Below are 11,386 nucleotides of genomic sequence, written 5' to 3'. Positions count from 1 at the left end.
ATCGATGCAGCTGTCACACGCACTGGGACGTTCAGTTCCATACAGTGACACATTCAGTGGGATTTCAGCTGGAACCTCTGATGTAATCCTCACATGGATTGGCTGAGTGGAGCGTCAATAAATCATAATATATAAACCACGATAATCCTGGAATATTTGCTGTTCCTTTTGTCCATTTTACACCACAGTATTATAATATAGGATAATACCTTGCCTGGCCTGTGGGCGACAGATTACAGATTTTTTATACACTGAGCATTCATCTTGTTCTCCTCATTTATCTGTATCAGCAAAAATCCACTGCCCCATGATTTTGTTTTTCCTCTTTGCGCTGCAGGTGTCCTACTTTGAGATCTACTTGGATAAAATCCGGGACCTGCTGGATGGTGTGTCTATGCACTGAGAAAATGTGACACAACATGCAACATAATTCATACCATACACATGCAGCCATCTTGTAGCACATAGTCATACATCTAAGTACATAAGGATACGTTGTATAAGCAGTCATCAATGTGTAATATCCACAAAATCCTCTTTTACGCCACCGGAGAGGAAGATTGCAAAGATAACTCTCCGGCTGAAAAAAGTGCTTAAATCATAGCTGCATATTTTTAATATAAAACCTTTCTGTATTTTATAAATGTAACATCATTTAAAATAGAAAAATGGTATTATTATCTATGACAAATTTATGGTTTATAATAATACTTTATCATTAATAGATTCCTGCTCACTCAAAACATATGTCCTTGTAATGGTGGTAAGTTATAAAACAGTGTAAAAGGTCAGGAAGATTTGATCGATGAGGTTAAATGGAAAAAAGTGAGCAACCGTGTTCATTTCCTTTATACCTTTACTTATCTGCTTCAAACAATAAAGCAGAGCAACATAACAGTTCCGTCGTGTCGCTGGATATAACCGGTGCATGATGATGGAGAGGCCTGGGGGGGAGAAGTGTATGCAGCTCCCCTGTGATAACATCTTTTATGGAAGCAGGGACAGTGGTGAAAGCCCACATCTGTATGCAGAGGAGGGCTCAGCGGCTGAGGAGCATTTAAGCCATGTACAAGAAAAAACTGAGTCTCCAACAAGGGAGGTGAATCGATGGCGCTCAGCTAAAACCCAGTGGAGAGGATGGTGCTAAAATCATGCAATCACCGACACGCAACTGCACACACGGCCTCGGAGGACAAAACAGTCGCACAAACAGGAGGAGTTTAATTACGGTTGACAAGATAGGACTCAGAAAGATGAAATGAATGATGCTGGAATTTGGGCCAATGAGTGGCTTTGCCAAAAAAAAGAGAGTTTTTTGTTCATTGACATAAGCAGAAGAATATCATCAAACCTCGGTGACTCTGGCAAAACTAGTTCAGCTCAATTAAAACATTCAGAGCTGGAATGAAGCTGAAGTATATTTTCACACCGCATTAGACACATCTGAGTCACGAACACGCAGGGAGCAGTCAGGTCTGATTACACTTAGTGTAGCACCTACACACACCCACACACACGCACACACACACACACACACACACACACACACACACACACACACACACACACACACACGCAAACAATGCTCTGGGTACAACGGTGACCTATCTTCTTGTTTTTCTCTCACAACCCAGTGACAAAAACCAACCTTTCAGTGCACGAGGACAAATACAGAGTTCCTTATGTGAAGGTGAGTCATGTGACGCTCGTACATATGTGATGTAAATGTTGTTTGTGTCGTGGTTGAAGGAACAGATGAGGTTTAGAAAATCATACTTAGTCAGGTTGATTTCATTATTACGCAGGACTCACACGCTGATGCATTTGAAGAATTGCATCGTGGTTCCGTTGCGTCACGTTATTTGTGCGTCAGAAGCTGAGAGCTCAAGTGTTCATGTGGCAACAGAGGCATCAGCCAAACAAATCTTGTTTAAACAAACACGAAAGCACAAGCTAATCAAGTCGTGTTAATGCAAAGGCCTCAGCCGCAACCTTTTGACAGAGCTGGTCTGGCTGTTCTCTTGTTTTCAATCTTCAAGCTAAGCTCTCTACAAAGCTTTTTTTTAATATAGACATTTTTTAAGAGTAGATTCTCATCAAGCTACTAACGTAACATCAATAGAAGGGTTTTCGGAAAGTGCATACGTCCACCAAGACTAACACTTTATCGAGCCATGTTAAATACTGAAATCTGTTCATTTGACCCGATCCACTGAATTTTATTGCTGCTTGGGTCATCACCCTCTTCCTCAAAATGTAATTTAAATCAGTTTGGTAGATTTTGAGATATCCTGCAGGCGGATAAACAAACGGCGATGAAAATATAAACAGAAAATAGCAAACCTTTGTAATTGTGTAGACATAAATATGTGTCTACCCTTCTATGTACAGTATTTGTTTTGTGTATGTACTGTATGTGTAGATGATATTCAACTGCACAAATGAATGTGTGCATGTGTGTCCTTTTCACTCAGGGCTGCACCGAGCGCTTTGTCACCAGTCCTGAGGAAGTGATGGATGTGATAGATGAAGGAAAGGCCAGCCGTCACGTTGCTGTCACCAGTGAGTCACTCAGCTGATTTTCTTGATGTTCAGACACTGAGAGACATTTCACATCAGACTTTATTTTAGTTTAAGTAAAAGAAAAAAAACCTGATAAGAGGAAAAACTCGTGATGAGGTGCAAAGTGAACGTCTTACCAGCTGTCTATGATGAAAAATAATTAATTTAAATGACATTTTAGATAAGGAGTCTGAATTGAAGTCCCTCCTCTCCTCTCTATCTGCCCTGTAGACATGAACGAGCACAGCTCCCGGAGTCACAGCATCTTCCTGATAAACATCAAACAGGAAAACGTGGAGACGGAGCAGCAGCTGAGCGGGAAGCTGTACCTGGTTGACCTGGCTGGCAGCGAGAAGGTAGGATCAATGTGGATTTCTCGAGTTATATCAAAAAATAGGACGATGCACTGCTGTTCACCCCAAATATTCACCGTCAGCCCGATTTTGTAACAAAGGAACCAGACATCTTTTCAGAGAAATGGTGATTTAAAAAACAGACAATGTAAAAGTGCTGAATGTGACCCTTCAATGCACTCACTTGGTGGCACTTTTATAATAGAGACTGATAATTATTTGTGAGGGTTTTTCTTGGCTCAGTCTATCACTGATGCAATATCAGGGTCAGTGTTTGTTCACTTCGTGGAATCGAATTAGTTCCACTCGTCGGAAACATAAGAAAGTCATTTTCCGTGAACACTTAACATTCGCAACTTTTTTTCAGTTCAGATAAGGTTTAAAGGAGGTTGCAGCCGAGACAGAGGTCACACTGAGGGGAGAAGCCTCACACAATGAATTGATCGCCTGTTTCGAGGCCTTTCAGGTGAAATCTGAGTCAGCGTGCCTCTCAGCCCCTCCCTATGAAGCGGTTTGTTTCTAGGACGCAGGTCGGACTCTGGAGAGCAGACGGGAAACACATTAGCGACATGACTGAACCTGGGCTTTGGCTCCTGCTGGCGATGATATGGATGCAAGAAAGAGAATACAGCACGTGCTTAGAAGTTGTAGATGCTAACAGCGTCTGGATAGATGCTGACGTCTGCGGCTCGTAGCAAAAAAGTGCCGATGCTGCACCTTTAAGTCGTTTCAGTCTTTCCCGCGGGGGGTGAAGGAGGAAATGCTCTGCTCCAGAAACTTCTCCCCGACTTTGATACAAAATATTATGAATGAACAGGAAGCCGGTGCATGCATCCACGAAAAGGGCTTTGATGAGATGACATAAACCTCCATAATTAAGCTCCTCATTATCTCGCTGTAAATAATTGCATCCCATGACGATTTCCCCAAGTTAAATATCAAGCAGGAACAATGCCACGAGTCTGTTTGTAACAATTTATAACACAATACTACACAACGCCGTAATATCCTAAATCATTTTGTTGTAATTTTTCCTAAAAAGAGCAATGAGGATAACATGGAAAATAGAGACAGTAAATAAAATCCATTTATATTGAATGGTATATCTGTTATTATTTGTGTGTCGACCAAATTTCTGCATGTTCCACTGACCTGCTGTGCGCTGATAAAAAGGTGAAGATGGCAGGTAATTGGAATTGATTCATTGTGTGTCTGCCAACACAACAACCTCAGCATTCTCCCCCTAATTAGAACCAAATTACGTTGTCATTTCCAGGGACTTTGGTTTGGATTTACTGTAACAAATCAGTTCACTTCTAGAACCAAAATAACAAGACACTACAGATACTGTCAATAAAGCATTACAGGAAAACAAACACAGGTTTAGAGCTGACATTTTAATGATGGCAGTGTGCTTTACAACCTAATTCCCTTTATGTGTGTGTGTGTGTTTGTTTGTGTGTGTGTGTGTGTGTGTGTGTGTGTATCTGTGTCAGGTCAGTAAGACAGGGGCGGAGGGATCGGTGCTGGATGAGGCCAAGAACATCAACAAGTCTCTGTCGGCCCTCGGGAACGTCATCTCAGCCTTGGCCGAGGGAACGGTACGATGGAGTCTTCATCTTCAGTCAGGGATCTACGTGCCCTCAAGCTCTTCCCTCTTATTAGTTTGTTTTTAATAGATACTTAAAGTTTACCTTCAAAATAATGCGCTTCTTTCTCTACATGGGGATTTGTTTAGCGCCTAATGATATTAAAAGTAACGAGCAAATCACAGACAACAGTGAGTCAGCTCACTCTCTGTCGAATGCCGTCCATAACACTAAACCTAACCCATTCTATGTAGGGACATATATTTGATGCTTATTCAGTTTTTCTTTCCTCTAGGGTTTTATAGATGTTTCTCTGTATATAATAGTTTTGCCGCTATAAAGCCTGCAGTCTGCAGTAAAGGCAGCTCCTCTCACGGGCAAAAAACTGATCTCATCTCATAGTGAACTGGAGTCTTTTAGAGACAGGAGCTAAACCCAGGTGTTTCAGACAGAGGCTGAAAAGAGGAGCTGCAGCAATGGACCGTACGAGGAGAGTGATGTGTGTACTGAACATTAGAGCACGTCAATCTTTTCAAGTAATAACCCAAATGAATGTTATTATGAGAATGATATCCATCCATCTGTTGTCTATGTCGCTTGTCGCCAATTAAAGGCAACTATTAACCAATTAACCAATTTGTAGAGGGTGGAAGCTCGAGTACATGAAATAACCCTACGCAGACATGTCTCCTTCCAATTCTTGATTTAGATGGGATTTGTTTTGCTTCCTTGCAGATAGTGAGATGAAGCAGTTTATACCGGTTTAGTTTAGCACATGGAGGGGAAAGAGGATGACACAGCTTCCTTGGCTCTGTCCAAAGTGTTTTGTCACACAACTTGATCAGAGGTTTTCTCGAGTCCGCTCGTATTGACTTCCTTGTCTTGTAATTGTGCTTGATGAATGCTGCAGCAACACATGAGCACATTTTCTGTCCCCCTCATGCAAAGGGCCAAACGCTGCCAACGCTGGTATCTCTAAATTTCACCGAACTCAACCAGCCAATTCCCCCTCTCAACCCATTCTAGCTTCCAAGCTCCATCATCATAATTAAACCACTCACTATTACACTGGAGGCTGGGGGAAGTCTGTGTAAACTTAATGAAAAGGCTCACCGACTTTTAATGCCTCACAAATCCTTCATAAATCTACCGCTTGTTATTCTCTTTCATTCGGCAAGGACACGCTCTTTTTTGAAACTGTTTAAAGGTTAAAAAGGTAATTCTGTGTACGATGCAGCAGATGGAGAGAAACCTTTGTTCTCTGCTGATGCTCACAGCACATTCCTTTAGCGATGAAAATAAAAGGGATGTGCCTGGTGCGGAAACTCAGGACGTGTGACACAGCTTTTCAAATCCTACAGTTCTCTTTTAAAAGGCTTTTCTCACCATCTTTCCTCTTTGCTTTCTTAATCTCTCTGAAGAAATCCCACGTGCCGTACCGTGACAGCAAGATGACTCGCATCCTGCAGGACTCGCTGGGCGGAAACTGTCGCACCACCATGTTCATCTGTTGCTCTCCCTCCAGCTACAACGATGCAGAGACCAAATCCACCTTGATGTTTGGCCAACGGTAATATGCTTCCATGCTAAGTAGCTATGGGCTGGTGCACTGTGCACCATTACACACACACATTCAAGTCTCGCTCAGCTGCAGCCGTTACGATGTTTTTCTGCTAAAATGAGCTCATCTCCGATATGCTTGTCACATACTGCTGCCTCCAACTGTTAGGATTCAGGTTTTAGGCTGAACTCTATGTGCATGAAGCAGGAAGCGGAGTTGAGGAGGAGGTTCTGTAATGAACCGGCAGGCAGGTGGTCAGGCCGGAGGTCCAGAAGGGAGGCGAGTATCTTTGATTCCAAACCGAGATGTGCAGGCAGGGAACCAAACTTATGTCCAAGCAGAGAGCAGGACATGCCGTGAAAGTCGCCGAGGTGAACAGGGTGATGTTTGGTGCAAACAAAAACAGGCGTTAGCAAACAAGGTGGTCAAAAAGCAGAGAACAAGAGGTCTAGCTGGCACAGTTGTTCCAGTTTGAGGCGGTGGTTACATACAGCCTGGAGGGGAGTCGCTGAACAGTTGTGTAGGTGGTAACTGAACGCCACGTCCCGCTGGCCAGGGTAAGAGTGGGGACAGACAACACATAGAAGGAATGCAGGGGGAAAGACACACAAGGAAAACTGTTCTGGTAATATACAGGATCCAAACTACAGACATTGGACAGGCAGGTTGAGCGACAGAGAAAATCTCTTCAAACAGGCAAAGGTTATAATCTCTTTTGGCGGGTGGGCTGGTTGGCCCAGGCAAACTCCAGAACTCCAGTAGAGCTAAACTTTTTAAACAGAAAATCAGTATGTGAAGGAAACACTGGGGCAACAAAGTAGAACAAGATAAGAAGTAAACAGAACCAAGCCAAAATGAACAAGTGACATTGAGAGTCTTGTGGTTGGGATAATTGGGCAGAGATAAAACACCTCAGGGCCTCACAGACAATCACAAAAGTGGGAAACCAGACAAAGACGTAATGAAGTCTAAGTTCAAATGACCAAAAAAACTGTTAATTGTCCACAAATTCATAAATCTCCAAACGTAGAGTGTACAAAAAACAACCACAAAGTTACACAAAAGAGGTCAGCAGCAACCCTATATCCAACCTTAATGCTGGGCTCACACATATGCGTTGCGTTAATGCTTGAATGTGGACGTCACAATGAAAACAGGAACATAGCCAGCTGTATAAATTGAAATAGAATCCACAAAGGGATGAAAACACACCGGGTTCAAGTGCTGCCTCCGCCTCCTCTTTCACATTAACGTGATTCGATTGGCGAACGCTTGAGTGTTTGTTTAAACATGATTTCTTTGGCTGTTGCTTCTCTTACCACTTGAAAAGTTGAGCCCTGCAACGCAACACAACAGAACCGCAACGCATGATGTCACCCTGTTCAAAGTAAACAACATTAAATGGCAAACTTTGCTTTTGACAAACCACACACGACTCAAGCGTCCCGGGTGTTTGCTGCAGTTTGATTCCTCATCATGCTGTGACTCTTTGAAGAGCGTCCTCTCGGCTGAGCTGCACCTATAGAAGCAGAGCGTCTGGTTTACCTGCCAGCTTCCCTCTCCTCTTGCTCGCTGTCAACACAGAGAAAGCCACAGATGGAAAGCCCCCCCCCCCCCCCCCCCCCCACCAATGAGTTCCCTGAATATAGACTGTGTTGGCTGAAATAAATAATGTATGAGCGAGCAAAGGGAGTGACAGAATCCACAGCAGATATTTGAATTTTACCGAACAGAAAATTCGGTCTGTTATCTCCCTCCGTCAGCCACAGTATCTGACCGAGCCACGGCTAATCTTGTTGTTTTTCTAAATCGATATGACGTCAATAGCTCTGTGATATGATAATAAACACTTGACTCAGAAAGTTCAGCGCCATCAACAAATTGAGTGGTAAAAAGTATTCAAATATAGATTTTTGAGGGGACAATAAACCTTTTCAAGCAGGTAACTCACATGTATAGGCTTCATTTGATAGTTTCAGTCAATTTAAGTTAGAGAAAATCAATGGTTTGGTTCAGGATTCGATAAACTTTTGTAAAATTCAGATGTGATGGAACAACTTTTTTCGATGAGGCTGCCTGTCAAACAAGAAAATGAATGTAAATACAAAACAAGACAGTCTTTTCTCACTGATGCGTGAAATTGTGCGCTAGCCACTTCTCTCCCGGAGCCGAGTGCCACGGCTGCAGCGATGCTTCAACTCTGTGACGCCACTTATGAGGGTGATAATTGAAAAATATGGTCGCATTTTCTCTTATAAACGGTGTGACTGCTATATTTACATACATATGAATACATTTTGTATTCCGAACGCCCCCCTCTCCCCTCATGCACCATGACCTACAGTAGGTACAAACCAATTTGCATACCAATTAATGAGATGCGAGCCCGTTTTCATTGGGCAGTGAAGGCTGAAACACCCTTGTTGACAGTTTTTATAAAAATGTTTCCCTCTCTGTTTCTTTTCCTCTCTCCTTTACCCTCACACTGTTTCCCAACTCCACCCCCCCCCCCTCCCCATCTGATTCTCATTGCATTCCCCACCAATTAGAGCCAAGACCATCCGAAACACCGTATCCGTGAACCTGGAGCTCACAGCGGAGCAGTGGAAGAAGAAATACGAAAAGGAGAAGGAGAAGAACAGATCAATGAAGGAGAAGATTCAAAGGCTCGAGGCTGAGCTGAACTGCAGGAGGGACGGTAATAATCGCTCTGGCTTCATGTCGGCACCTCACAAAAACATAAGTGTGATTCTTTACCACACAAGTCTGGTAAAGGCGGTCGGTCAGGGAACTAGAGGATGAATCACCATGAAATGTTGAATTTTTTCAAGGCCATTTTCACATGTATGTTTCGGAGGCTTTGGTCAGACCTGGTATGAACATCTGCCCTGAGGGGTTCGATCACATGTGGACAGTTCATCTGTTCACACCCGACTTTAGAATGAGTCTTGATTGTGTCCTCAGCGACCACTTGTGATCTGAATTTGCTTCCTTGCTCTATATGCAAATGACCAAGTGATGTTGTTTTGGATAATTGGATAAAATAATTTGAGTAGAAATTGAAAATCAACATGTGGCGGTGAGTGTTAATATTGTGTATGTGAGATGCTGAGTGTGAAAATAAGATGATTTTGATTCATTGTGAAACTGTAGCAGGTCAGAGGACGTCAGCTCGGTTTAAGTCAGCTTGCATCTTAGCTCCTGTTCCGACCTGGACTAACATCTGTCCTGAGAGATCCAATCACCAGTGGTTGGTTCATCAGTCCACACCTGACATTAGAATGGTTCCTGAATGTGTCTCCTGTGACCACTGGGATCGAATCTCACTTCCCTGCTCCCTGCAAATAATCACATACGTTATTTGTGTTTTCGCAAAGACCAAATGGTGTGAGTCTGAGTTTGCAGACGTGTGCGTTTGCAGACGTGTGCGTTGTCAATGTGAGTAAAGGGGGCTGAAGGAATCTGTGACTGCTTGGACGAAACTATCAATCATTATGTATTAATCCGTGTTGATATTGTGGCTACGAACAAATCAATGTATGGGCACTGACAGGCGTAGACATATGTTTGATTCACTGTGAAGCTGGAGCGGGTCAGAGGACGTAAAAGAAAAGTGAAAGAACGTGTGAGACAACCTCCAGATCTGTGGATACAGCGACATCCATTCCTCGACTTGGCACTGTCCTTGTGTGATCCGATCACTCGGGGCAGATGATAACACCAGGTGTGAGCACCTAGGGAAATGTCTCAACAACGATGGAATTGAATGTCATGAAAGTGGATCCCCTCAGGATGAGTCCTGATGACACAGACCATCCTCTGGCTTTTTCATTTAGCGCCTCATTACTTCAAGATTTTAACTTTGCCCCCGTGCTGGTGTTGCAGTGCAGTGTTTACAACAACGAGGCACCGGGAGAGGGACAGGTTCAGGATTCTGAATCAGCTGAATTATAATTGGTGACTGAGCTGCTACTGAAAAAGTAAAGAGGAGATGTGTGTGGTGGAAAGTCCTGGAAGAGGAGTGCAGGGAGTACAGCCTGTCCACAGTCCCCTACAGAAAAATCACTTCACTGCATGTCCCTGTCGCGGTCTCTCTTCACGCATCGCAGAGTACTCCCGAACAGGACTGGAAGTTTCCCCAGCCGGCAGACATTACCTTTCACTCCACAGAAGTGCACATTTAACCTCATTTGATACCGTCTGAATACATGCCAGTTGAAATGTTGGGAGGAGAGAAGCCGGGCAGACTTTCTGGACCTGCGCCCAAAACACTTAAAAAACCTTCCTGCCTGTTTCTGCTCCATATTATTCAGGCCTTTACACTTTGTATAACTAGATTCTCCTCACATTGTGCTACAGGGAGTAAACGCTGGAGGCTGTGTGTTTTTTTATGAAATCTTATGTATTAGTAATCCTCAAAAAGACAGGGGCTATTCGAGGCATCCGAAAAGCCATAACTTGCACCTGTCCTCGTCCGTGTCAGCACACACTCGAGAAAACAAGCACATTAAAGACAACACACACGTCTCCCCCTCATAATTACTCTCACACACGCCCACACATCCATCCGCTGCTGCCGGACTCGAGGTCGATTCAAATGTCAGCGCTCTCAGTGGTAGTGATCGGTTGACATTCAAGCAGTGTAATGAAGCCTGTCCTGTGTTTTTTTCTTTCCTCGATGATCATTCCCTCAGTGCTTAACCTGAATTTTTATTGAACACCTATCAGCGGAAATGATTCCTTTTACTGCTTCATCCCACTCGGTTCCTCAGATTCTCTTTCACGTGCGCTAAGTCACCCCTTCGAATTTCTTCCCCTCCGTGTCTCTTATAGTTTAGTACTCTTAATTTCCTAATAGATCATTTTGACAACAGCTGTTGCCCCCTGTTCCCCCATCCTTGTGTTGTTGCCCACCTCAGGCCAGAAACTCCCCAAGACAGGATTTGACCTCCATCTTGCACCACATTACTCGACTCTTTAATCAAGGAGAGCACAAAGACAGGAGCAGCTGCCTCACATAGTAAATTCCATCCCATCTCCATTCTCCTCAGTCCGTACCAGCCATCGCCCATATCGTGCAATGGTGGTTGTTGTTACATTCAACCTGGCAGATGCCTTTACTGATTAGCTCACCTTCAACCAGTGAGGACGGCCTGATCTGTGAAAGGAGTCAGATAGTTGTATTGTCTTAAGTATGGATCACTTTGACCTTTTCTTAAAAGGGTAAATGACTCAATTTCCAGATTGATCCTCCTCTGTCCAGTTACAGTAAATGAGGTCAGTTAAACCAGTGCCGTGAAACTGTGGAGTCACACAAACAG

At 43.6% G+C, this 11,386-nt stretch overlaps 1 protein-coding gene across 1 annotated transcript in view; it reads left to right on the top strand.

Moving 5' to 3' along the window:
* The first annotated feature begins 757 nt into the window (after positions 1-757).
* kif5ab (kinesin family member 5A, b) overlaps positions 758-11,386 on the top strand; it is a 37,258-nt gene continuing 26,629 nt past the window's right edge. Inside the window, exons 1-6 of the mRNA XM_062397476.1 lie at positions 758-763; positions 2,475-2,562; positions 2,794-2,918; positions 4,412-4,516; positions 5,926-6,074; positions 8,615-8,763. Of these exons, the coding sequence (XP_062253460.1) occupies positions 758-763; positions 2,475-2,562; positions 2,794-2,918; positions 4,412-4,516; positions 5,926-6,074; positions 8,615-8,763 (622 nt within the window). The remainder of the gene's footprint in view (positions 764-2,474; positions 2,563-2,793; positions 2,919-4,411; positions 4,517-5,925; positions 6,075-8,614; positions 8,764-11,386) is intronic.

Source organism: Platichthys flesus, chromosome 2 (genome assembly GCF_949316205.1).
Source record: "Platichthys flesus chromosome 2, fPlaFle2.1, whole genome shotgun sequence".
NCBI lineage: Eukaryota > Metazoa > Chordata > Actinopteri > Pleuronectiformes > Pleuronectidae > Platichthys > Platichthys flesus.
The sequence above is the reverse complement of the archived record's forward strand: the minus strand, read 5'-3'. Positions and strand labels throughout refer to the sequence as shown.